A 27,979-nucleotide genomic window follows, 5' to 3' on the forward strand; every position below is an offset into this window, starting at 1 on the left:
CAGCGCACCGCCGGAGACTGCGGTAACATTTAGGCGACTGGAAAAGAAGGAACCGCCACCGGCCGGTAGTGCGCGTGCGCTGAGGGAAGGCGGAGAGAAAAGAAACCGGCGGAAGGAGAGGGCTCACGTATGGCGTAGCGCGCATGCGGCGTGCAATGCCCGGGCCGGCGGAGGGAACGGGCCTCAGAGGTTAGTAATGCGCCTGCGTTTGTTGCCGGCCGGCGGGCTACCCCGCTGCGCATGCGCTGTTGCTCTCCCCCCCTGAGCCGGCCGCGCCGGACCCCTTCCCCCGCCGCCGCCGCCATTTTGAGAGGCGCATCGGGGCTTATTGTCCGCCTTGTGGGCTTCGCGGGGCCGGCGGCGCTCGGGCTCCCCAGGCGCTGACTGGGCCGCGGCGGCGCGGCAGGAGACCCCGGTGGGAGGGGCAGCGGTGGAGCCATGGAGGACGAAATGCCCAAGACCCTGTGAGTGGGGAGGGGGCGATCGCGCCTATTGTTCGGCTGCGCGGGGAGGGGCCGGGCCGGGCCCCCCTCCTCACGCCGGGCCGGGGGAGCTGGGCAGGGGCTTATATATGACCCCCGGCGCCACCGGTCACGGGCGAGGGCAGCTCCATCTCCGCCGCCTCGGGCAGCTCGGGGAGGGGGGAAGGGCTGGGGGGGGGAGGGGGGCTGATGGGTGTTTTTTCCTGGGCTAAGTGGGTCCCTCATTCCCCACTCCCTCAGAGGGAGCTTGGGGGCCGGGGGAGGTAGGGGTTGAGGAATTGACCCAAACCGCCCAGTGCCCTCGCTCCATTGATTATCTGATTCCCCCCCCCCCCCCCCCAATTTTTTCCCCTTCCTGTTTTTAAGGCTTTGTTCCTTCCCAGTCCAGGTTTTTCTGTCCTCTTTATTTTTCCCTCTGTTCGTTCTTTCTTTCTCGTTCTCTCTCTGAAAGGCTTTTGTGTGTGTGTGTGTGTGTGTGTGGATTGTGTGTGTGTGTGTGGATTGTGTGTGTACCTTTTCCCGAGCATACGACTTAATCTGTGTCTGCTTGTATCTGCACAGTTGTATTAACCCAATTTGCAAACGCGAAGCCTGACCTTTTAAATGGATTCAAAATAATCCTGACTTCTAATTGAGCGAAACCCCCAAAACAGGAATCAAATGCCTGTACAGTTTAAAACGACTACAACCACCACCCAACTTCGCAGTAGATTCCATTTCATGAAGACTGACCCTAAAGCTGTTCAGGAAATGTACAGGAGGGGTAAATCTGCATAAATTCAGAGGTATTTGCCATACTAGGGCAATGTACTGTTAAAATAAACTGAGACGGGGGCGGTGGTTGTAAATTATGAGGAATTTTCCTTGTAATGTGGGCGTCGTTAACACACTGCTTTGAAAATCTGGTAGCTTTTTCAAAGCAATCAACAGTTCACACAACTGGCTCCATTTGAATACATGGGAGAGCTGGAGGTATAACTCTTGCCTACATTTCTTCCCCCCTTCCTCTTCCTGACAGATTTTTATCTGGAGTGATTTTTAATGCTTAGACTTCATGATTTCACCCTTCTCTAGCTTTGCTGTTCTATTAACTTGTTTTCCCAGCTAGGCTGCTGCCACCATCTATAATGTCTTACCTTTAGGTGTATTGATGTTTAGGTAGGAGTTGTGAAGGGGAATCAGAAGGAGGGGATCTTTCCAAAAGTGAGGGTAAAGTTCCTGCATTTGCCCTCGAATGATGCTTTGCACATGTCCCATGGGCATGATAAATGTCTTGACTGACTTGCTGCTCAGGAAAACGGGACTCTTGTGACCTGCGCTAACTTTTCTAGTTTGTTTTCCTAAGTGATAAAGTAAACATGCTATTAAAAAATACTAAGGTCCCATTATCTTTTCAGTTTATCCATTTCAACTGCTTGAAACATGTGATCTATCTGTTTTCAGAACATTCTCAGCCCCATACTCAGGTTTTAACTTCCTATTGTTCTTATTTTTCCGCTCTGATTTTTTTCATATGGAGTCTTGATTAATGGTCTCACCAGTTACTTCAAGTGTACTGCTTCTGCTTTAAAGAATGAATTATCTGCACTCAATACATGCAGCTTATTGCAAAAGCCTGAATGTGTTTCTGACCTGCAAAAAATAGCTGTTGAGCAATATTCTGAGAATAATAATTTTTTGAGTCAGTTTCAGGGGAGTTACAGTTAGATCATCTGGAATATTGTGCCATTAATTTAAATTTCAGTCTGCAATATTCACATGCTCAAGATATTGACTATAAGGACACTTTCCAACGTATGAGTCTGGAGTTTATTTGGAATAGCTGATAGCGTTAGTAAAACTGTACGCAAAAATCCTAAAATCTTCATTCATAGAAGGATTAAATTAGTGTTCTATCCAACTGCAGCAAGACAGTGTGATTGAACACTCATGTCTTTGAGTGTTTGTCAATTTCTAAACTTTATCTTTCTGGTTTTCTTAGAATAGTTGTTTCTAGTAGCTCTTTTTGGAGAACATAGGTTGTTTTTAAACAGCCTTTTCTTTATAAAGATATTCATGTAATTCTAATGTTTTGATATGAGGTTGTTAAAGCCTTGATACTTCGAAGCGCCGCTGAGCTGGCTTGATAGCTATATTGTTTAAGTAACTCAATCCCTGAGTAGCCTATTTATGTTTACATAGTAAGGTATGTAACGGCTGATTTTGTTTAAATAAATGTTTGAGCATTCAAGTTTTAGGGTCACTTGCAGAACGTCACAGAAGCAGCTGAAGCCTACACTGAGGAAATAAGTACCAGTTAATTAATGAAGAGTATAGTTAGGAGGGTATGAAAAACCATAATATTCCCATATCTGGAGAGACTTTCCCTCCTCTGCTGGAACGGTTAGCCAGTCTAGCTCGGAAGAATCATTAATATTAGTGCCTACTTCTGCAATTGTTGCATGTACATGCTTATTTCTGACTTCAGTTGTGTTACACTTAGGAGTGCAGGACTGGACCCTTAATGTATTTAATCTGTCATTGCCTCTCCACAGTAGCTTTAATGTAGCTTTGTCTCCCTGTGAAAAAAGCCTGTAGAAATGATAGTGGAGTATAGAAATATCAATGGGTAATTTCTGTTAATATTTAGATTAACACAATGAAGAGTTATAATGTAGCAGGTGAGCCTAATCTACACTCCAGTATACATGTGCAATGCCAATAAAGTAGGGTTTCTCAGGGTGAAGCGATGTCACAACCACTGTGTCCTTCTCATTTTGCTCAATGGGAGATGGGTCTTGGGTGGACAGCATTGGTGAGAACCACTGCAGGAAAGCATAGTGTCCTTTTCAAACCAGAGATGCTGCTTTCAGTTTGCAGGCACACAGCACAGTTAAGTTCCATTTTAAATTTCACTAGTTATTCAGTACTTAACTTGATGCCCAATAAATTATGACTTCTCTAGTGTATTTTTGAGGGGTATTCAATGTAAATGCAATCTAGCAACTTATTTTGCCAGCAATCACTCCACATAAGGTATTGTTAATTTATTTCTATAAAGCCATCACATCCCCCAGTAATACACCTCACATACTTTAAAGTACTACCATTTTGTGTCTTGTTGTGAATTTGACGTGCATACAAATGTAACACTAGCAGTAAGTTAGGTTTTTTTAAACTTGGCACTACTGACAACTGCTGAACAGTTAGTAGGATGGTAGTTTATTGTCACCAAGCAATACTGTCTGTCTTCAGAGCTACATTTTTTATGATTACACCTTTGCTGCTCCCCCAAATCTTAAACTAAACCACCCTGTTAACATGTTAGAGAATTCATTTAGCATATTTGACTTCAGTAATAAATTATGAAAAAAAAAATCAGTCCACTTTAGAATAGCGTAGTTTTTCTCTGTTGGTCTACTGAAGCAGCAGCTATGGAAAACCACCCATTCTAGTATGTCTTATATTGATTAGCTTGGCATAGTGCCAGTTTTTTTGAAAATAGAATTTGGGAATTTTTTATTTCAAATGCATATGAAATATTTCTCTAACAAATCTGTTTTTAGATTTACTATGCATGCATAATTTTTAAGCATAGTTTCCCAAATAATATGATAGTAGCTGGTCCATTTTATGAACACTACATTTATGAACTCTTTCAGCCTTTTGCTTCTTGTTAACTCTTTGACCAGAGCTTTTAATATTTTAGGAATGTTTGATACCAGCTCAGAACTTTGCATGCCTTTCTTTAGCCAGTAAGTGCAAAGCATCTGCAAAGTTATTAGCCATTGAGACTAGGTAGCAGAGGTACGCAACTATTGGAGTTAAGCTATATTGAAAAGTAAGGGAAGTGGAAATTTGATATCTTTAACCCATTCTTCTACTTCACGTTTCTGAGACTACTTGCATGTTTTACAGCTTCCATTTTGGCTTTCTTCATTAACCATCACTACCATTTAGCGAGTCATTGTTTGCTTTTCTGATGTTATGCCTCTTGCATGTCCATTAAGACATTCTGCATATGTATACAGAATTCTAGACATATATGCACGAAGAACTGGATATTCTAGACACACATGCACGAAGAACTGAGTTTTGATATTAGACATCACTGACACTAAGATGTCAGAAAACTTGTAGCACCATTCATTCATGTTACAGATATTGATCCTGCAGGAACATATTTTTGCAGCTCCAGCTGATACAAAGTTTTGTATGGCTGCCAAGAGATTATACAACTAAATCCAACATCCTAGAAACTTCTTAGATTGCTATGTAATTATGCAGGTGAAAAGGAAACATTATTCACTGAGTGTTCAATTTGTAGATATTCAGTTTTTAGGAAACATTATGACTTTTATGCTGTTAATAAAGCTAACCTTGAAAGCAGTGCAAGGCTATAAGTTCTCAAACAACTGAATTTAATGTACAGTAATAATTTAAATGCAACGCTATATAAGTCACTAGCTATTATTGGTGCAGGACTACATTTGATGTGGGGTGGGGCTGTTACTCAACTGATTACTGAACATCTGGACTCTTCTACCAAAACTTTTATTTAAATTACTCCACCTAATATCACTTTAAACATTATAATAGCTGCACTATTTATAAGAGAAATCTTTATCACTAAGATGCAGAGAAATCCTTGCTTTAGTCAAAACATCAGCGCACACATTACAATCCGATCCTGATGAAATTTTCCAGGTGTGTAGCTTTTTAAAATACAGTCCCTGGGTCATACTTAAGGTTGCCATTTTTCTTAATGTATTACTTTTTTATTCATGCTTGCAGATGGCCAAAACGCATTAAATTCCAGTAGAAGTTAATTAAAGGCATGGTAGCTGAGTGGACAAAGTGTCTGCCTTCTACGTCTCATATACTGAGCTCCTATTCTGTTGTGGTTTATAAATTATTTAAGCCCTTTTATCTAGAAAAATGTAAAAAAAAAAAAAAACAACCCTTACCTTAAGTAGCTCTAATACAGGATTCCTAATGAAGAAATTAAAGCTACAAATCCATCTTGAGCTTGCTATAAGTGCAGGAAGTTTAATAGGAGGCTGTCACTTTGTCCTTAACTTACATTTTATCATCAGATCATTAATAGAACACAACCTGCATATTGTGGTGCTCGGATGCAGTGCTGGCGGTTGTTGGTATAAAAACCCAGACTGAGCAGGAAATTTGCTGTTTGTATTGCCTGCCTGTGTTTTATTTAGTGTATTTTGTGCCTGGCACCATTTTCTGACACTAAGGTTTGCCACGTTAACTTATAGTTTGTGGGAAGGTGCTGTCATAGGAATCTTTTTAACTCTTGAGGTTGCAAAAATGCTATAAAGGCACGATTCTAAAGAAACTTGGTACTGACACAGTTGAATATTATAAAGAACGTTTTAAACTGGCCCTCTCAAACACAGAACTAAGATGGAGTCCCAAGTTTTTTAGTGTTAATATGTTGACACTAGCTGCTGTGAAGCAAATTTTATGGAAATCAGGACTCCTGTCAAAAAGGAGTTAACAAATCTTATCATTTTTGATTGTTTTGCATAATCATCTTGATTATGATGTCAAATGGAGTTGTTTAAGACCCAAGGAAGACTGAAGTAAATGAACAATTAGCATACAAAATTACCTTATTAAACACGTATGTACAAAAATCAACTGATAGGTTTAGTTGGCTTGTTTAACTAGCATGTGCTGTAGACTGCTCATCTCCATCTTTTGTTCAAATGTAAACCAAAGTCAGGTTCTAAAACACAATACTGCATCTATTCCCTCTGTCTAGAAAAGCAAATACTTTGTGTTTCATAAAGTTTGTTCACGTGCTGTTGGTTCAGAATGATGGATCTTATGCTCTATGTTGAACTACACCGCAGTGATTAGGCCTCAGCTGGATTGTAGTATCCATTTCTGGGCTCCACATTTCAGGAAAGATGTGGACAAATTGGAGAGAGTCCAGAGAAGAGCAACAAAAATGATTGAAGGTCGAGAAAACACGACCTATGAGGGAAGATTGAAAAAATTGGGTTTGTTTAGTCTGGAGAGTGAAGACTGAGGGGGAATCGAACAGTTTTAAAGTACATAAGAGGTTGTTACAAGTAGGAGGGAGAAAAGTTGTTCTCTTTAGCCTCTGAGAATAGGACAAAATGGGCTTAAATTGCAGCAAGGGTGGTTTAGGTTGGACATTAGGAATAACTCCCCTACTGTCAAGGTAGTTAAGCATGATGAATTGTCTGGGAAGGTTGTGGAGTCTCCATCATTGGAGAATTTTAAGAGCAGGTTAGACAAACACCTGTCAGGGATAGTCTAGATCAGTGTTTCTCAAATGCAGCCACAATGGCTGCCTGCGGCCACCAGGGACTTTTCTTGCGGCCACAGGCTCCTGGTCGGTGGCTAGGGGGGATAGAGGAAAGCAGCGGCCCCTGTCCCGGGGCCACCAGAAAAGGTTGATTCCTGCCCCCTACTCTGGAGCAAGAAACTCTGGAGGAGCAGGCAGCCTGTGTGAGTTCCCCACCTTCCTGGGGCCTGTGGAGCTCGGGCTTCTGGCTTCAGCCCTGGGGTGGCAGGCTCCAGCCATGGGGCGGTGGGCTCTGGTCCCTGGCTGCAGGGCTTCAGCCCGGACCCGCTGGCCCCCAATGCCTCCTCCAGCCCCCATCCATCACCCTGGCCTCCGCTGCCTCACTAGTCACCTCACCATCCAGGGCTTAATTTGTCCCCCAGTTTGCTGGGATTTTGTAAATGTGCTGTGAACAGTTATATTTGTATGTTTGTTAATATCACTTTTCACCGCCTCCTAGCTAGCTAGCAAGTCTGCTACTGTAAAAAATGATATAACAAACATACAGATATCACTTTTCATAGCAGTAGACTTACTAGCTAGCAAGGCCACCAAAAAAATTGTTGCGATCCCCTGGTCTAGATAATACTTAGTCCTCCCTTGGGTGCAGGGGAGTGGACTAGCAGACCTCTCAAGGTACCTTCCTGTCCTATGTTTTTCTGATACTCTATTAAATACTTGATAGAGAAACTTGTTAAACTGTTACATTAGTAACCATTTTCGGTTCTGCTAATGGAATTTGAGTATGTATTAAAAGCAGGTTGATTTTATTTGATGAATTTGAAATGATTTTAAGTTCTAATTTGTCTTCCATTATTATCCAGATGATAGAAATTTGTGGCCTTTAGAAGTATCATAGAATAGTAACAGGTTTCAGAGTAACAGCCGTCTTAGTCTGTATTCGCAAAAAGAAAAGGAGTACTCGTGGCACCTTGGAGACTAACCAATTTATTTGAGCATAAGCTTTTGTGAGCTACAGCCCACTTCACAAACCCTGGGACTGCACCTGTTTAAGTTCCTTTTTGAATTGGGGCATTAGTCTTTGGTTTGGTCTTCTCTTACAAGTTAGGTTGACATAGCTAGGCCATTTGGGAGTGGTCAGCAGTGAGTCAGCAGTGTGCCCTTGTTATGAGTCAGCAGTGTGCCCTTGTTATGAGTCAGCAGTGTGCCCTTGTTGCCAAGAAGGCCAATGGCATTTTGGGATGTATAAGTAGGGGCATAGCGAGCAGATCGAGGGATGTGATCGTTCCCCTCTATTCGACATTGGTGAGGCCTCATCTGGAGTACTGTGTCCAGTTTTGGGCCCCACACTTCAAGAAGGATGTGGATAAATTGGAGAGAGTCCAGCGAAGGGCAACAAAAATGATTAGGGGACTGGAACACATGAGTTATGAGGAGAGGCTGAGGGAGCTGGGATTGTTTAGCCTGCAGAAGAGAAGAATGAGGGGGGATTTGATAGCTGCTTTCAACTACCTGAAAGGGGGTTCCAAAGAGGATGGCTCGAGACTGTTCTCAATGGTAGCAGATGACAGAACGAGGAGTAATGGTCTCAAGTTGCAGTGGGGGAGGTTTAGATTGGATATTAGGAAAAACTTTTTCACTAAGAGGGTGGTGAAACACTGGAATGCGTTACCTAGGGAGGTGGTAGAATCTCCTTCCTTAGAGGTTTTTAAGGTCAGGCTTGACAAAGCCCTGGCTGGGATGATTTAACTGGGAATTGGTCCTGCTTTGAGCAGGGGGTTGGACTAGATGACCTTCTGGGGTCCCTTCCAACCCTGATATTCTATGATTCTATGATTCTATGGTCCTCAATGACATAGCTATGCCTACCTCTCCCCCCAATGCCCCATGTGTAGATGCAGCTATGTTGATGGAAGAATGCTTCTGTAGACTTAGTTAAGTTCCTTCAGGGAGAAGGTGGTCTTACACAGATGGGAAAAATCCCTGCTGTCAGCATAGGCTGTCTGCATGCTATGGGGTTATCTCCACAGTGTGGATACAGCTTTTTGTGTTTCTCATATCTGTAAATGGGGATAATGCTCCATTTCTCCAACCCTTTGTTTTATTTATTTATAGTGGTTAGCTCTATAGGGCAGGGACTGCTATATTTTTGCTATATGTCTGTACAATACCTGGCATAATGGGGCTCAGTTGAGGACTAGACGCTACCATAATGCAGATAATACGTGTGGAGATGGCTGTAGCTTTCATCCATGCCAGAGCTGAAGCACGTTGGTGAGGCAGCCCAATCCTGCAAGGAGCTTCTCATTTGGAGAGTCCTGTGTTCACATGGAGCTCCACTGAAGTCAATGGAGATGTTCTCAGGCACAAGTATATGCATATGGAGTTCCTTGCAACATCTGGGCCTAATTTTTCATTAATCAGCAGATGACAACAGTCTCCAAAGCTATCAATCCAACATTTCTTGCAAGGATTAGGTTTGAATGGGAAAATGTAATCTATGCTATTTAGGTTTTTATACTGTACTCATCAGTGTAGTATCTGAACGTCTTAATATTGGAGTATCTTCATAATCTGACGTTAGAATGTAGTTTGCATGTAAATATATTAAAAATGCTTTCAGAACAACTGTTGAATTTGCTAACTCGTAGTAAAATATTTTGCTAAATTAAGGGCTTATGCTTGGCTCAGCAAGAAGTTCCTGTTTTCGTTTTTAATAATGCTGACTGGAGAAAATAAAAGGAACGTGTAAATAAACTTTTTTAATCTTACAGATATGTAGGGAACCTGTCAAGAGATGTGACTGAGGCACTAATCCTCCAGCTGTTCAGCCAGATTGGACCATGCAAAAACTGCAAAATGATCATGGATGTAAGGGCCTTTTACTTGGATAACTTTTCTCACTCCTTGTAGCATGTCAGTTTAGAGAAATTCCCAAACATTTAACTTTTCATGAGTACAATGAAGAAATTTAAAGAAGGATGCTGAGGAGCTTAACTTGTTGATGCAAACTTCAGTATAACTTTAGTGATGGGTATGACTTTGTAAAAGGAATAGAGCATTTGATGTAATTGGACTCAAACGTTGGTTGCTAGTTTTTTGTTATATCATAAGGGCGTGCGGAGGCACAAAACATGCAAACCAAGATGCCTACCATAGCATAGTTTTAAAATATTTTTCTAATACGTTGTTAATATTGTGACTGGCTTAAAGCTGTTTCAGTAAGCTTTCTCTAAATTGCTAAGACTTTCAGACATAAATATAACTGGGCACCAGCTACACTTTGGGTAAAATTTGAGGGGGTGATAATGTTTAATAAGATGTGCTTTTTTTTAACAGACAGCTGGAAATGATCCATACTGTTTTGTGGAGTTTTACGAGCATCGTCACGCGGCTGCAGCATTAGCTGCTATGAATGGACGGAAGATAATGGGTAAGGTAAGCTGTCATGTCTAAAGGGTGAGTTGCAGTGGAAATAATATATACAATGATGTGGATGAAACATCTTGAAAATAAACAAAACCCCAAGCAGAACTGAGCCACAAAAGGTAAACACTTTCTCCTGTTTTTTTATCTTGTAAAGTGAAGAACTTTTAACTTCATTTGAGCTTTGATTGTGGTGGTAGAAACTGGATAGTGACAGTTCATAGGAGGGTTGGGCACAGAAGTGGGGCAGGGAAGAAGTCAAAATGATTGTAATAAATATTTTAATTCCATTGATCTTGAAGGTGAGAGAGACTAGCAGAGCAATAAAGCAAGATAGGTTAGTTATCTTCATTGTAAAATGGCTTAATGTAGCTGAAAATAGAACATTTAACCAAGAAACTTCAGCCACTAATGTCTTTCACTGCAAACTTGTGTACCTTCTTCACCTGCAGTATAGAAATTAATTGCTAATAAAATCGGAATATGGTTCCAATTTACTTGGATATAACTTTAGCAAATATTATTTGTAGGAGGTCAAAGTGAACTGGGCAACAACCCCCAGCAGCCAGAAGAAAGATACCAGCAGTAAGTGCCCCTTTATGCTTCTGAGTAATTTTTTTATTTGCACAAGTAGTTTTTAAATGTAAGCAATAAGCACCATACAAATGTTTGCAGTAATGTTTTGATCATTATCCTAAGATGATATTAAATGTGTTTGTGTTAATAAACTTAAGAACAAATCTAATCTTTGTCATCAGGTAGTACCGTTGTCAGCACACTGCGTTCACAAGGTAATTGTATCTTCTTAAACATAAAATGAAATCTCTCGAGGGTATTCACTAACCAGCTGAAGCTATTTTGGGGGTTTTTGTTCTGTTTTGTTCTTTCGTTTGTGGCAAGATTTCCCTCTCCTTTCCCCATTGCATCAGAATGTGGTCTGTTGTCCACTCTTTCATTCTGGTGCTGCTTCTTATAGTCCTTTGACCCCATTAGTCATGACTGCTATTCTAGAATTTCACCCACTATGAGAGCAAGATAATCAGCTGCCTTCAAGGCTGTTGTCTGTGCTGCTCCATACAAACTCATTTGGAGTACTTAAATTGCTTCTGAAATTCCCCCTTCGTGGCAACCCAGTGTGTTGCTTCTGTACTTGGCCAGCCTTAAACTGCTTTTAAGAATTTGCAGTTTAACCAAACTAGTATTGTAATGGATTTGTAAGTTTCACACCTGCTCTAATACAATTTAGTTTGTATAGTGTTAACTATTAAAATATGCTTTATGAAAAATTGTGTAATCAAAGTGGAAAAAATCCTGAGATGTGGGATCTTTATTTCTCTCCAGTGCTCTTTTTAATGGCTCTGACATAAAGTGAAGGATTACTCTTTTCATCTGTTGCCTTCAGTCTTAGTTCACTTGCACATGGATTCACTTATATTGAATACACATGGATTCACATGATGTAATGGCTGGGCAACCAAAACTGTTTGACTTTTGAGAAAACTGTCAAATTCTTTAACATCAAACTATTGCAATGCAAGGTATTTCTTTGTTCTTCACAAAATATGGTTTACACCAAATATTTTGTAGCTAGGTTCAATATCCATCCTACTTTTAAAGCAAATTTTATTCTACATTGCTCACAAAACCACTAAATGCTTTAGTTGGTAAAGTTTTGGATAGTTAATGAACTATCTGTAAATGTGTTGAATTTTAACATTTAGATTTCAAAGTAAGCTTTAGCTTTTAAGTAAACAGTTGCAATCTTTCTATGGTAAAATAGTGACTGGTTATGAACATAACTACAAAAATACAAAATTTGAGTTAAATACTGTACATCACAACATTATCCTTAAAATTATTGCTTTTGTTGTACTGTCATCAAGTGATGGCTATATCTGAAGCAGTGACAAATGTTACCTTTGATAGGTAAAGGATTTTAGTTTCCCATGTAGCTCTCAGATATATGGAAGTTAATGCAATATAAAGTTGCTATACTACTTGTGTTTCCAGGAACATTCTTCAAACTTGTAAATTATTTTTTCTCTTTTTCCCAATAAGACCATTTCCATGTCTTTGTTGGAGACCTCAGTCCAGAAATTACAACTGAAGATATAAAAGCAGCTTTTGCACCATTTGGAAGAATATCGTAAGTGATTTCTTAGGGCAAATAAATTAAACGTTACCTTTTACTGGAGGCAAGCTTGTGTTTACAGTAAGTAAAAGTCCAGTCAAGTTGCTGAAATGACTGCAACACACACTTTTTTGTGTTCATAAAGAGAATTCAGAGTTCTTCTACTTGAGTAAGTAGGGATACATAATAAAATTACCCACCAGCAGTCAGTTTTTCTTTTCTATTTTTTTAGAAAAATTCACTGTACATCTAGCTTTGTTTTTATACTGTAGAAATCCTCATGTAACTTGGAGGGTGACATAGTGGGTAGTTTCTCTGACTTGGGTCTTGTATTTCTTTTGCCACTAAATGTAATCATACATGTAATCATTCTTCAAAAAATAGTTTAATATGAATCAAATTCCATGTGCATATTCAGGTTCAGTCAGATTTTGGCTTTTTGATGATAGTCTAGGTATTTAATATGAAAGTTCTGTTAAATAAAATAGTTTATACTTCTAATTTAATAATCAGTTTGGTGATTGTGCAACACTTGTCTTGTGGTAGCTTCTAAAGGCCACAACCAGTTTGGGCCTCATTGTGCTAGTCACTATACAAACATAGTAAATAAGAGTCCCTGGCCCAAAGATCTGAGTGTGAAAGACAGGATTTAACAGGTGGATGGGAGAAACAAGTGAGCTACAGTAAGGTGGGGAGATGGGTTAACAAGTAGAACAATATGTGTAAAGACTTAACTGATCAATAGTAGTGATCACAGCTCTTTATCTGCCTACTCATTGCTATTTGCTGTATTAACATACAGCTGTAGTGCTTATAGTTTGAAAAGCATAGAAAAATACATGCTTTGTAGCAGGGCTAAGAGCAGCTTTTTTGTTCCTTCCTCCAATTTTAAACAATTCATTTACTTGTAACTAACTACTTGTACTTGGATTGCTGCTCCTTGATGGTGGGGTAACCAAGATAAGAGTGCTTTGAAGTGTTGTGTAGTGATGCTTTTATTTGAAACAAGTTTTTCTTATGAAGTCCAATGTATTGGACTTAAATCCTAGTTTCATTTCTTGTTATGGTAGGGTTTTCAAACTTGATCTGCAGGAGAGTCTCATTTTAGAGAACACTAATTTATATTTTAGATTATTTTATTTTAATCACTGTCTCTCTCTGTAGAGGTAGCAGGTATACTTACTTGCGGAGGAGGTTCAGTGCTTCACATAGCTGAACATCTGCTCTCCTGAATGACACATGGCTTCTAAAGTAGGTCTTATCTGTCCTCGTCCAGAAGGATTAGAGTCTGGGAAGGAGGAAGTGGTACACTGAAATGTAGGAGAGATACTTTTAGGCAGATCTTCTTTCAGAGCTGCAGTCCTCTTTCCACCCCAAAATACTGCTCTAGCAGTCAACTGCACAAGGCTTTTTTGAGAGCTGGCTTAGTGCTGGTCTACACTGAAAAGTTATGTTGGCATAACTACATCTCTCAAGGGTGTGAAAAATCCATACCTCTGAAAAATGTAGTTAAACCAACCTAACCCTCAGTGTAGACAGCCTAGCGTACTGCCTAATGGAGAGGTGGGTTATCTGCAGCAACAAGAAAATCCCTGCTGTCACTGGTTAGTTCTACCCTGAGGTATGACAGTGGTGCTAGAACAGCTGTGCCACTCTAGTGTTTTAAGTGTAGGCCTTGCCTTACTCTGTAGTTTCTCTCCCGATACTCAGAGTGTAAAGGGGGGGTTAGTCCCAAACATAGGCTATTTTAAACGTGCTTCCTTAATTTATCAGTTCCTCTGAGGGGCGTTTGTAATAGTATAAAATAACTCTTAAACCTGTGTACCACATGTCTGAAAAACGACAGGATTACTGGGTTCCTCTATATCATTTGCTTTGTTCCAAGAGAGATTTTGGTAGTGGTGATTTACTCTGCAGTGAGAGAGCTGATTATCCAGACTTTGCAGGGCTGAAAGGTTTGGGTTTTTTTTAAAGTCAGGTTTCAAATAACTTGTGTGAGTGACCCTCTTATCCTTTCTCTTTGGGGTATTCAGTACGTAATTGTAGGGGAAACTATCTGAAAAACCTTTTAGGTCACCTTGGCTCAAGCTGACTCTTCGTGCAAAAAAAAAAAAAAAAGGATTTAAGAGCCCTCTTTGTTATAAACTGTTGTCCTAAAGAAGTAAGGGTTAATAGTAATAGTGGGACTTTGATTTCACACAGTTACTCAATTAAATGTGTGAAGAATGCTTCATATTTGTAAAATGATACAAAAAATATTTTTTTGTATATTTAACTCTTCTTAGTTATTGACTATTTCCTGGAAATGTGATCGAGATTTTTTTTCCCCTGGTTTTCTGTGAAATAATCAAAGTTGAACCAACACATGATTAGCACTTAAGAATTTTTGGTAGCTTTGTACAACGTAATCTCTAATGTAAATACATACATCTTTATTGTGGTCTCCCTTTGTTTGGTGTGTGCATGTTTTCACTTGTTCAAGTCTTATTTTCAAAGTTTTCAGTTGAGGGTAAGTATAGCATAGTTTTTTATTTCCTTTTTAGGCTGTGCAGAGCAAATTGATCTAAGATTACATAAATGACTGTTCTCAGGCAATTTGTAACTTATTCAAACTTTCTTAACACAGAAAATTGCAAGCAGTTTAACACTTTTTCATGAAGGGCTAAGGTACATTTCATTCTGTAGTGTATGGAAGTGGTCTTAATTTGAGTCTTTCAGTGATCTACATATCCTCTATAGCCATATATGTAGAAGAACTAGGTTTTAATACAGAATGCAATTATTACAAGGTTTTAAAACTGGCATCATAGAACTCTCATTGTGATTTTTCTGCCAACCTTGGAGTACTGAATATTGTGCATCTAGCTGATCTAAACCGTATTTTATAAAGACTTTACTTTACACTGCATGACTTGCTGACTGGTTTTATTTGTCTTGTTTTTTTCAAAAGTGCCTGTGTTTTTGTGGGGTTGGGGAGGGCAGGATAGGGGTGTGTGTGTACTTGATATTTGGCTAACTGTACACGACTTGCCTGAGAAACACCATTTAATAAAATCAAACTTTCCACAAATGGGGTTTAGCTATCGTAGCCGGGTCTCTCCTTTTTTTTTTTTTACTCAATCTCAAATAATAGGCCTCTGGTTATTTTGCAGAGTGTCTCTGAAGAATGGACAGAATTGCCATGGCTAACTACAAGCTACAGTTCACAGTGGACAAACGTTGTAGTTTTCTTACTTACTTTTATAAATTTTGCCTTTATATCTTGTAGTTTCCAATCAATCCTGTATGATTGCTGTTTGCGAATGCAGTTTTAAATTCTTTATAATAGTATATAGTTTAAAACGTAAATGTCTTTAGTGTTTTATTTCCTTCGATAATGCAACCATTTCTGAAAATGTCAATTTTTCAAAATTTACAGCTGCCCACAGTCCAAAAAGGGGGTAACGAATTGACCTGAGAAACTTAAAGAATTCAGTTAACAGGCGACGTATGCCTTTTAATTCCTATTTTTCATTTTTCTATTTTATATTTTTAATGAGTAGGTAGAATGTGTTGGCAATTAGCAAGCTATAAATTGCATGGTTAAAGAGAGCCATTCAGCTAATGTTAGTCAGGTGTGTGGCTTAAGTGAGTCATTTGAATAGCTGCTTTGACCATGCTTAGTGTCTTAACAATATGTAAAAGCATTTTGAACTGGGAACCAACTATTGTAAAATATGTGTTTGTTAGAGAAACTATTGATTTGCATGTTTACAAAATTAAGTTTAATTTTGCTACTACATGACAAAACACTAGTAATGTTTCTGTTTAGAAAAGGAGGAATTTGTTTTGAATATGTTGCTGGTGCATTAAACAGTTCACTTTAATAAAGGTGAAACATGAAAATGAGCTCTGTGTGTGACTCACTTTCATTTTATCAAGTTTTTTTTAAAAAATGCTAAATTGGCTATTGCTTCTGCTTTTTAGAGATGCACGAGTGGTTAAAGATATGGCAACAGGGAAATCCAAAGGATATGGCTTTGTTTCCTTCTTCAATAAATGGGTAAGTGATGGTATGAGTTGTAAAATCTTGGTAGTTGCTTTAAAGAGAACAGCTATGTAAAACATGAACGTTTTTGGTCCCTTTTATATCTGGTACTGTATCAGTGCCCCGACCTGTAAATAGGTAAGTAGTAGTATCCCCATCTTTCATGTGATATCATAAGGCTTCATTCATGTTTATAAAGTACTTAGCACTTTCCAAGCATTATCCCTATGTAAGTGCAAAGTATTTATGTACAGAGATGAAAACTAGAATACTCACTGAGGCTGATACTTGTACCTGAAAATTTTACTCTTTTCTTCTTACATTAAATACAAATTACTTTGGACTGAGTTATTTGGCTCTGACAGAATGGCAGTGTTTTAGTGCTTAAAGGTCTGGTGCACTAATCTCTAGAGCAACTCCTATTTGGAGTTACCTTTATAGGATTTGTATTACATCATTAGTCAGTTTTTATAGTCTTATTATTGGCCTGAAGTGGAGGGTATTCAACATAAAGTGAGGAAAATGGAGTTAACCAGTTTAGTACTAAACGTAGAATAATCAAACATTCCTACTTACAGCTTCTTTATGGGCAGGGTACTAATAACTTGTTATGGCTCCAAATCTCTCTCTCTCTCACACTCAGTCACTCGGAAATAATACACTTTGGAGGGAAGAATAAGTAGGGCAAGCCATTATGTGGTCTCCGTATATTTTGACAATGGGAGATTGGGGGAGTTTTGAAAAAAAAAACCCCACATACTTTTCTTGGTGTTAGGCCAGACCAGGTTAAAATATTAGGTCTGAGAGATTTATTCTAAGTGCAGATGAGGGAGAGCTAGAGACTCAGCTGAAGGAATGTTCCTACAGCCTTTCAGCTTAGTGGAGCAACTGAACGAACATGCTATACAAGAGTGCATAACTCTTCATGGGATACGTTCAGTTTGGCCTAAAATAACTGCCTGAATCCTGTCTTTTAAACATCTTTTTGAAGCACGGATTTTATTTCAATATTTGTTATAAGTTGGCAATATCTGAGTCTGACAGACTTACAATGATTCGCTTTTAATATGGTGTTGCTCAAAAAGAATTTGAAAAATGTTTTTCCCCTATGGACAGGATGCAGAAAATGCTATTCAGCAGATGGGTGGACAGTGGCTTGGTGGAAGACAAATCAGAACTAACTGGGCAACACGAAAACCTCCAGCTCCAAAGAGTACATATGAATGTAGGTTTTTAGCTTTTTGTCCACCTTGCCCCCACCCAAATAAGGAACAAATAAAACCTCGTATTAGTTCTAAGTATTAGCGCTTCTATCATGAAAAAATTCAATGCCCTGTAGAATTCAGAAGTAAAGATTTTGCTTGAAGAAATATGTTAAATTATAACTTTACACATTTCCTTACATTTTAACAATATTAGTATTTAAAAACCCTTCAGTTACTTTTCAGCACTTATTCAATCTTGCATTTCAGTCACCTTGGACAATGAAAGTAGTGTTTTTGATTTAACTTGTTTTCATGCACTGCCAGCGTTGCATCTTTTGTGGTGAAGATACAGGGTGGGGGAGGAGTGTGTTTAGACTTAAACTGATGGAAGGAAGTATTTCCATTAAGTGTATTTAAAATTAGATTTATAAACCTGAATTTTGGGCTTAATTTAAATGACATTCCTTTAAATATTTTATGCATCAGTAATCCATACCATTCATCATTTGGGATTTACATGTCTCCTATTTGAGATCATCGTGTATTTTGAATGTAGCTTTCCTTTTGGCGTGCACTTTTGTTTCTTTATTTTGCAAAAATGACTCAGTTGGGAAACCTCACTGACTTTTCATGTCCCTTTTAATGCTTGCAATTCTTTGCTTTACATCTCTCTCACTTCCTAAACTAGCACTTGGGAGGATGTTATAGCTGTATATTTTGTAAGCTAAGACTAATGGTAAAATTAAAGATTTACAGGAGAAAATGTATTGGTATGCTTTTAGGCATCACCCAAAAAAGCCTTAGGATCCTTGCTCTTTGTAGACTTCTGAAGACAGGAGGAAAGTAAATCATTTGCTTAAATGAAAAACTTCAAAAAAAAAAAACAAAAAAAAAACTTTTTTACAGCAAACACCAAACAGCTGTCTTACGATGATGTTGTAAATCAGTCCAGCCCAAGCAACTGCACTGTATATTGTGGTGGTGTTACTTCAGGACTAACAGGTATGGCATCTTCTAAATTTTGGGGTTTCCTCATAAAACGATTTAAAAATCAGAAGTACTTCTTAATTTTGATTGTCTACCTTTTCTACACTGCAGAACAGCTAATGCGCCAGACCTTTTCTCCATTTGGGCAGATAATGGAAATTCGAGTCTTCCCAGACAAAGGGTACTCTTTTATACGGTAGGTTACATTTTTGCTCACTTTTAAAAATGTGACTTTTACCTTTCCCTTGCAAAAATGTTAAGCACTGGTGTCAGATGGCCTCAGAATGTTTCTAGTGGGAAACTAGCCTAGACAGACTTAGACTATCCTTCAGTGTCTACAGTTTCAACTATAGTCTCATCTTGTTTGTGTGGTAATGTTGATCTGAGTTAACAACGATGTACTACTTTTCTTTTTATCATTTCATAGCTGTACGTATTGGATATGATTCTTGCAGATTCAGAATCCTGTTTTTAAATGCACTTTCTTTATTTTCACTGACAGCGCTGTAGATAATCAAACAATGCAGCTTAACACAATTTCAGATTTTACCTAACCTGTGTGCTACTTACTTTTTGCCCCTCACTCAGGGTGAGACAGTGAAACTAGATGGGTCAGTTTTGCTTTCTGAATCTTCTGTACAAATAAATGCGGCAGTATTGGAGTTCCCTTGCAAAGACTAGTTTCTCCTGCAAACGATTATTTTCATTGTTTTGGGTTTTTTTGTAATCAAACTTGGAAACTCTTAAAACTTCTTAAAGTGCAAGCACACTTTTAGGCTGACAGTCTCCTTTCAAGTGTCTTGTCCGTAGGTGTATGGAGGGTGGGTTTATATTGATGTTCCTTTTGTACCTTAACAGCTTCAATTCTCATGAAAGCGCAGCACGTGCAATTGTTTCTGTCAATGGAACGGCTCTAGAAGGGCACGTTGTGAAATGCTACTGGGGCAAAGAAACACCAGATATGATCAATCCAATCCAGCAGGTCAGAGAACAGATTTACACTGCCTTGTAAGATGGTGATTAGTGTGATCTTATTAATGAGATTCTTAACAGATTTCTAGCACGGAAATACATATTCGTTTCAGGGTGGTGGGTTGTGGATTTCAGGGTCACGTGGCTCATGTGACCTCCCAAATTAATTCTTGGGTCCCTGATATCTGCCTTTTAAGATACTTGATCAAAATTAAACTCTTTGGAACTTGAGGAAACCTGCTTTGGTCAATGATAAAGAAAGAGTGGGAAGAGCTTTAAGTTTCTGACTAAATCTCAACTTTGCTCTTTCCTGCAGTGCTTTCTGGAAGAGTTATCTGTAATATTAGACTGCTGTACTCCAGAGAATAATCAGCAAAATGTGTGTGTGCAGGAGGTGGGGTGATTTTTCATATATATAGCGTTAGAGGGAGTTGCCCAGATAAATTCTATAATAACCTTCAAAATGAGGTATTAGAATATAAGACCTTTTAAGTTCTTGATGAAAGACTAGCTTGATAGATAGGAGTTTCTCCATCAATAGGTGACTGTGTAGTGTATTCAATATTTCAACTTTCTTTGCAGAATCAAATTGGATATCCACAGGCTTATGGCCAGTGGGGCCAGTGGTATGGAAATGCACAGCAAATTGGTCAGTACATGCCTAATGGTTGGCAAGTCCCTGCATATGGAATGTATGGACAGGCATGGAATCAGCAGGGATTTAAGTGAGTATGCAGGCTAACTGATCTGTGCGCTATAAATAAATTGCCAAGAATGATGCTGCATTGGGGGAAATCATCAGTTGAATTGGGATTCATTGAAGTCCAAGGAAGTTTTATACCATTGTAAACTGGTGTAAAAAGATCAGGTCCCATATCTATCTGAAAGTACAAGAGGAATTTTAGGTTGGCAGAATAATTACCATACTTGAAATATTTTCAGGGTGTAAGGGACTACTACCCTTGGGAAAAATGCCGGAACTGCTGTATACATCACCTACTCTAAAATGTAGTGTCCTGGTCAAACTAGTACTCTCTCTTTACTAATGGTCATCTTGAACTTTGTGTAAATATAGGCACATTTTGTTCCTTTGTCCTAGCCAAATTCTGACTCTGGTAATTACACTATGATAACTTACAATTCCTTTGAATTTTAAATTTAGATCAGTATTTAGTTATTTCAAACAGCTGCCATTACTTCCCAGTTGTGGGTGAAGTGAGGTCTGTGCATATGCACTCATGTTTTGGGATGATGGATACTATATTAAGTATGTATCTGAAAATTGGTTTCTTACGCAGAATACTTCAGGGTTTAAATGCTGGATCTGTTAACCAGTAGTAAAACTCAAATCTACTATACTGACTGAAATCCACTGAACTACCCCTTCTGAGGGGTCTGGTGGCAACAAGCCACTTGAGCTCTACACTTTCCTCCCCTCTGTTCCCATGCCAGCCCAGACAAGGAGGTATAGCATCCTCCTCTTAATATAACTACAGGTGTTGTTTATAAAACAATCTGGCCCTCTTTAAAATTCAGCTACATACAGGAGCAGAATTCGTGCTTGAATTCTTTGTTTTTACATTTACTGCCCTTTGTTGTCAACAGTTTTCCTCTTTTGCTTATACTCATAGCTACACTTTATAAACATTTAAGTAACACCAATCTAACTGACAAGTGTTGTGAGGGATTTTCTCTCCACTGAACTTGTTTGTTTTCCCATCTGTAATTGGCCTGAATTTTTTTCAGAAGTGCTGAGCATCTATAGTTCCAGTTGACTTCAATAGTGCTTGGCATGCCTTAAAGTAAGGTCCTAAATGACTTGCCCAAAGCCATAACATCAGTGCGCAGAGCTGGGGTTACATTTAGGAATTTTTCTATTTACTGGTTAAGATTCTGTTGGCCAAAACTTGGAAAGTATCTAATTAGCTTTCACTGCAGTGTGGCAGTTCTTATCTTCTCCAATCTCTTTATGTAAATTCAGTCTCTTGGAACTATACATTTTCTGTAATCACCTCTCTTTCCCCCTCCTTCCACAACAGTCAGACACAGTCTTCTGCCGCATGGATGGGTGCAAATTATGGAGTTCCGCCACCTCAGGGGCAGAATGGAAGTGTGTTAACTAATCAAACTGGATATCGCATGGCAGGTTTTGAAACTCAGTGAGAGAAAAGGACTCTGGAACCTAACACCAGTGACTTGAGGCAACAAGGAGTGCTGTAAAGCCTTTGTTTACTTAGATTTATCAAGTCAGCGCAAATGTCAGATACAGTGTATTTATTTAAAGAAATCATTTTAATCATGAAACTATTTGTCATCCACATTGTTTAAAAAAAAAAACAGGAAAAACTAGATGCTGGATGTCTGCCAACTTTTGCCTTCTTTTCCTCCTTTTGATGTGTGTTTCTTAAGATCCTTGTTTGAAACACAACAAATGCAGGGATTACTGCCACTGTTAAATTGGGGCAGAAAATTGCACAAAGTCAAACTTTTTTTCTTCTGAAGTAGTGTGCAGTTTTAGTTTGCATTCCTAATGATTTAAAATGTATTGTAAACAGTTGTACAAAAAAGCCAAAACTGTGTGAATTCTGAAGGTTCTTTACAATCTTCAGCCTGTGCACAAATTTGTTTTAAAAATAGCCTATTGTATAAAGTGTCCATCTCTCCACTTTTGTTTATACCAGGGTTTTCAAATATAAATTATTTTACATCATTTTGTATCTAGACATTTTTCAAACAGTTGTCTTTGCCTTATGACATGAGGAAAATGTGATGCTCAGCATAAAATTGTGTGCACAACTCTCAGATGGATCTAACTGAAGTCACATTGTGTTCTACATGAGAAGGTGCCTACAGAAATCCCTGTTGGATTTGTTCTATAGGATTTTTATCTTCAGTGATAAACTTTGATGTGTACTAGGGAATATAAAATCCTGTTACAAATACCACAATGTGACAAATTCCTAAGAACCAGCTTTTTTCTGTCAATCTATATTTACACATATCCATTATCATGTAAAATATTTTAGCAAACTAATATTTTGCACAAAAGTTAGCAAACTTTGTATGTTCCCTTATTTAAAGGTAGGCTGCAGAGTCCTTTCACATGATTTATGCGTAACGTTTTTAAGGGTTTTTTTGGGTCTTGCATGTGAATATCAAATATACACTTTGGTAGTCTTTTGAATACAAAGTCATCCGCTCTTGTTTTTAAGAAACTGTAAAAGACACAAAGTTGTATGTAGAAAACAAATCAGTCTTGCTGTTTACTGATAGTAAATTTTACTCAAATAGAGTAAGTTGACTTGATTTTAACATGTACAATTAGAGCTGTGAAAACTGTAGCATTGTATGTGTAAGCATCAGGCGGGGGGTATGTGGAATGCTCCAGTTTAGCCTGAAGGACCAGCTGGGCAAAGCATTTTTAAATGTTCAAAGGCCAAAAAACTTTCTATCCTACCTCCTTGACCAGCCTTCAAAGAGCAAAAACTTCTTCATTGTGTAATGTTATTTATTATCCCTATTAAGCTTTGGCTTCTGGAGTTCCCATATTCCTTTTTTTCCCCAATTAGTTGCCGTTGGGCAACTCAGAGTATCAAGGGATTAAACTTCTGCTATATTGACAATTATGTGACAATATATTTCAGGGTCTTATATGAAGTAATAATGGAGGATAGGGGGGAGTGGGACAGGAATGAGGTCAGGCTTCCCTCCCCCCCAGTTAGGGATGTAATATTGGACTGTTTAAAATTTTGAACATTTTTATTAGAAAATGGGAGGGTTGGGGGAGGGGAAGGCGGGTATAGGGCAAATCTCTTAGGAGATTGTGTTGGCCTGTATCTCATAGCCAACGTTCTGTAAGGTGTGGAGGACCTGAGTGTGTGTGACTCTCTGGAGAACTATTCTATGCAGCTGTTTTTAAAACTTGGCTTTAAAGATAGGTGAATACAAACCAACTTTTGTACTTGGAAATGTTTTCCCCCTTGTAACTCTTGCAAATAGGACTCACAACAACAACAGAAAACAAAAAAACAGCTTAAAAGTGAAATGTTTCACAAAGTATATCAGTTATCTTTTTCACTTCTATGGATTACTCTAGGTTAGGGCTCTATTCTGACTTTAATTATGCAAACATACATTTTTACTTTCTGCTTGACCAGCTATGCTGTATCATATTTTGCCCAAAGAACATCCATATCTGTGAGTAGGCTCTGGAGTTTCACTCAATGCTGTATTTGAATACAGATTTTAAAACCAATATATGAATAATGTGTATTTTTACCTCTTTTATTTTGACTGCATGAACAGCATCTGTCTAAATTTAAAAAATGTACTGTGATTCCTGTCATTAAAATGTACACATTACTGCTTGGTTTAATTAAAAGCAGAGTGGGGGAGGGCTTCCTGTGCTGATTGCTGAGGACTGAAATACCTCTTGAATTATAGACTCCAAGAGACAAGGGGACACCTTTTTTTTTTTTTTTTTTTTAAATGAACCAATGAGAGGTCACATGCAATAGGGAAAATCTGATCTGTAAATGGAGAAGATACCTCTTTATTTCTCTGAGGCCTAGAGTTGTGAAGTGTATTCTCAGAATGAGACGCATCTTGAATTCTTCCAATGCACTGTGTTTTTCCTTGCAATGGCCTTGGTGTAAACAGCTCTATAAAAAGCTTGCTAAATGTACATCGTGGAAGTTACGCCATGCTATTTGTTATCAACCAATGTTTAGAACAAACCTACTAAGTGAAATAACTTGTCGTACTCTCATGAGTTTTGCATTGGGAGCCAGAGAGGGCCGTAAGTGATATTTGTATTAGTGTTGTATCCCGTTTGTCCCCCCCCACCCACTCCACAAAACACGTAAAGCAATATTGAGGTGACAATCATTTGAACACATTCCTCTGCCCTACCAGTGCTCTCCTTTCTTCCTCCCTTTATTTTTTGTTCTGAGTATTTGCACTTCTGCCAGGCTTTGGTGTTTACAGAAATGACACAGTTGCCTTGATATGTAAGATATGCGTTGCAGAATCCCAAACACACAACAGAAAAGGATAAATGGCTTAATTCCAAGGTAGCAGCCTGGAATGGTTTTTGCATTAGCAGCCCACTTCAGATATGTATGAAACATTAAATTACACTTGAATGAATGTATTTTGATGTTTGTGGTTAGGGGTATAAGACTCTTAACTCCACGACTGGTGACTTTTTTTTAAAGCTGTTAAGGATGTTAATAAAACTGTGTGAACTTGCATATTCCCAACCTTATCAGTTTTTTTTTTATTTTGCTTGTCACAGTGGAGGTTCCAGTACTTCAGGGGGAAAGCAGGCACTAAGAGGATGCTTCCTTTTATTTTAAGCCTTATGCCAGAATGCAGTAGGGCTGTATGTACTGGCAGTGAGTTGTTTTCCTGTTTCCTCAGTGATCATACTGGCTCTGAATTTGTTTGTGCTTAAAGGTGTAGCCCTGGTTCTGTGCTAATACATATAATTTTCTTGATTTCATATTTGTGTTCCCTTTGGCTCTAGCATGCCTGCCCAGTCCTCTTATTACATGACTCACCAATAGCTATATACAGCAGTTTAGTAATGTAGTGCATCCTACTGGATGGAATTCTACTCTTCAAACAAAATATTTTATTTATGCAGTGATATTAGTAAAGCATGCTACTCAGTACGGTAGGAGTACCATACCAAAGGTGTGAGCTTGATGTCACTTTCACAATTTGTTAGCTTTTAGTTGGATTGTTAATGAATTAATGGTTTGTGCATGTGTCCAGGGTAGAGGTCGTGGATAAACTAGTTTAAGTATTTCTAGTGCCCCAAGGTGTTTTTTAGAGTCAGAAGTAATCAAATAACCAGTCTGTCACTTACCTTCCTCTCCAAGTTACTTAAAATCAGCTTATGAGCACTACTTACTAATTTCAATGTAGAAAATCTGTAATAGAATTTACTTTAAAGCAGTTAATGGTCTCCGCTTCTGTATTCACAAAACGTTAAATCCCCTTGTTCATGTAGGTGGTATTGGCTAACAATGCTTAGTCCCGACCATGCCCAGGCAACTACTGATGACCACTAACTTGTCACATACGAGGAGGCTGATACGGCATTCCTTTTGCAGGCATAATTCCCATTGACAATAAGAATTTGGCCTGTGTTTGACTGTCACCAGACTAGACTCTCTGCTAGGATCTAGCAAGTAAAATAGCTCATCAGCACCACTGGCTAAAAGGGATATATCAGTGGCACACTGTTTTAATATTTGGTAATTGGGGGGAATTAGAAGTAGGAATTTTTTCAACCTGAAACTTTTCTAACAGCATAAGAACTTAAAGGCTCTTGATCATGCCCTGGTCCTTTGTAAATCTCAGGGCCATGTTCTGTTACCGACTTAATATAACTTAGCTCTCGTTCCAGTTCTACATGTGCAGTAGCTTTGCCGCTCCCTGCAAGGTAAGTGTGTAGCTGGATAATTGTTGCTTCATTTATCCACGGGAATTTTTGTGAATGACTTCCTATAACAATATATCTGTGGACCAGAGGAAGACAGTGATGCATTGGAGAGTTATACAGGAAAAAACCACATTCCCATGTAATGTTCACAATCTAAATACTGCAACATAGTGATACTGCTTTAGAAAGGGTCACACTGTTGCTGCCTTTCATGACTTTACAAGGAGTCTTGCTTTGTTTTTCTTGAAACCATAGCTCTTGGAATCCTCAGCTTTCATTGGGGGGGGGAATTCTAGCCCTCAGTGTTTGAGAAAAGCTTGACCAAGCTGTACTAGTAAACGTCAAAAATTAGAAGTCAAATGAGAAGAACACATTTTATTTTTAAGATACTAGTTTTAAGCCAATCTCATGATTTTTAGGGCTACCTGCCATGATTTTTGAATAGTTGGGGTTGGCAATACTTGTGAATACCTAGGCACAGATTCACAGAGTTATTTAGGCTCCTTACTTCCAGTGAAATCAATGGCAGTTAGGAGCCTAAATGCTTTTGAAGATCTGGCCCTGAGTCCAATGTGAATGTGTAATTCACTAACACATAAGTGAAAGTGTGTTTTTTAAACTCCTGCAATCCTGGTCTCTTTCGGGAAAGTTTACAACCATGTAAGGTGTGAAGTTAAAGCTCCATGTCACTATAACTGCCCCTCTGAATATCCTTAAGAGCATGTGGTGGGGGTGATGATTAAGCTAAATTGCAAAAAGCCACTTATTCTGGAACATGTTCATGCATGTTTTATAGCGGTAGAGCTAGGGGGCTTAATTATGCTGATACAGCATCCTATAAATAGTAAAACTCTTATTTAGACAAGGCGAAATTCACATCTATACCTCGGCGCACCCCCTGTAACATGATTACTAATTCACACTCAGTTACACTCCCCGCCATTAACTCACTGACAAAGTTACAGCTACGCTTAAAGAGCTACCGTGGTAATGCTCTTAAGGGTGTCAGTGTAGCTGCTGTTGGGAGGGGTTCTTCCGTTAGCACAGGAGCAAGTTTCATGAAATAATTCTTCCAGGGGCCTAGCCCTCTCTAGGCTGGTGGTATAGCTATGTGTCTTGGGGGGTGGATTTCACCCCGAGAGACATAGCTGCACCAGTGAACTTCCTAGTGTAGACCAGCTGTCAGTCCATGGAGCCCAGGATCCTGTCATCCAACTGGAGCCGGATGCTTCAGGGCTAATGCACAGAACAGGACAATTTCCAGTGCCCTATCCCCTGTTTAGTCTCAGCCTCTGGTAGTTTAGGGCAGGGGTTCTCGAACTGGGGGTTGTGAGCTGTCAGCCTCCACCCTAAACCCTGCATTGCCTCCAGCATTTATAATGGTGGTAAATATATTAAAAGGTGTTTTTAATTTATAAAGGGGGGGTTGCACTGAGAAGCTTGCTCTGTGAAAGGGGTCACCTGTGCAAAAGTTTGAGACCCAGGGGTTTAGGGATACTCTGGAGTTAGGACCCTGATGGTAGAGGCTCATTCATCCACTCATTTGCTAATTGCACTCGCACCCATTAACTCACGGGCATCCTAATTCACGCCCATTCATTAATTAGATTAATTACACTCCCAGGCCTTCCTGAGCTCCAGCCACTGGGGCCCAGCGCCCTAGTCAATAACAAGCGCGCTGCTCGGCCCGCCCCTGGCAGGCAGAACTACCTCTCCCATCATGCTCAGCCTGCCCACCACGTGACGGACAGCGGACCAATGGGGACTGCCGTTACAGCCGAGGCCCGCTGGCCGTTTGTAAGGAGCCATGGCGGAGGCCGCTCGCTGACTCCCCTTCGCAGGCGGCCCGGCTGGGACCCGGGGCCCGGGGCGGCCGCCCAGGTAAGGCCGACGCGAGGCCGAAGTCTCGCTCCGGAGGGGCCCCGCTGTGGCCCCCCCCGGAACAGGAAATGACATCAGGGAGGCCGGAGAGGCTACTGGGAAATAGTGGGGGGGGTCTCAGGCCCCTTTTCCCGGGCCCT

The 27,979-nt window shown here is 39.4% G+C and overlaps 2 protein-coding genes across 6 annotated transcripts in view; both read left to right on the forward strand.

The window, feature by feature from the left end:
• Positions 1 to 99: 99 nt before the first annotated feature.
• Positions 100 to 23,991, forward strand: TIA1 (TIA1 cytotoxic granule associated RNA binding protein). Of its 5 annotated transcripts, none has more exons than XM_073325173.1 (13): positions 100 to 189; positions 9,534 to 9,630; positions 10,099 to 10,197; positions 10,716 to 10,770; positions 10,944 to 10,976; positions 12,244 to 12,331; positions 16,283 to 16,358; positions 17,460 to 17,568; positions 18,455 to 18,550; positions 18,647 to 18,731; positions 19,394 to 19,517; positions 20,090 to 20,232; positions 21,547 to 23,991. In XM_073325173.1, exons 2-13 carry the CDS (start codon positions 9,619 to 9,621, stop codon positions 21,668 to 21,670), a joined length of 1,044 nt encoding a protein of 347 aa, XP_073181274.1. In that variant the 5' UTR covers positions 100 to 189; positions 9,534 to 9,618; the 3' UTR covers positions 21,671 to 23,991. The 5 variants fall into 5 exon arrangements, with proteins under 5 accessions (XP_073181274.1, XP_073181273.1, XP_073181277.1 ...); XM_073325171.1 differs by lacking the exon at positions 100 to 189 and adding an exon at positions 234 to 464; XM_073325172.1 differs by lacking the exons at positions 100 to 189; positions 10,944 to 10,976 and adding an exon at positions 233 to 464.
• A 628-nt stretch (positions 23,992 to 24,619) lies between these two features.
• The window catches only part of C26H2orf42 (chromosome 26 C2orf42 homolog), a 29,477-nt gene continuing 26,117 nt past the window's right edge, over positions 24,620 to 27,979 (forward strand). Inside the window, exon 1 of the mRNA XM_073325167.1 lies at positions 24,620 to 27,839. Coding sequence (XP_073181268.1) covers positions 27,717 to 27,839 — 123 coding nt within the window. The 5' untranslated portion in view covers positions 24,620 to 27,716. The remainder of the gene's footprint in view (positions 27,840 to 27,979) is intronic.

This window comes from Lepidochelys kempii, chromosome 26 (genome assembly GCF_965140265.1).
Source record: "Lepidochelys kempii isolate rLepKem1 chromosome 26, rLepKem1.hap2, whole genome shotgun sequence".
Lineage (NCBI taxonomy): Eukaryota > Metazoa > Chordata > Testudines > Cheloniidae > Lepidochelys > Lepidochelys kempii.

Coding starts and splice junctions, on each gene's coding strand:
- TIA1 (XM_073325171.1), top strand. CDS start 439: ATGGAGGACGAAATGCCCAAGACCCT. Junction 12,332..16,282: donor GCACCATTTGGAAGAATATC/GTAAGTGATTTC, acceptor TCTGCTTTTTAG/AGATGCACGAGTGGTTAAAG. Junction 19,518..20,089: donor TGATCAATCCAATCCAGCAG/GTCAGAGAACAG, acceptor CTTTCTTTGCAG/AATCAAATTGGATATCCACA.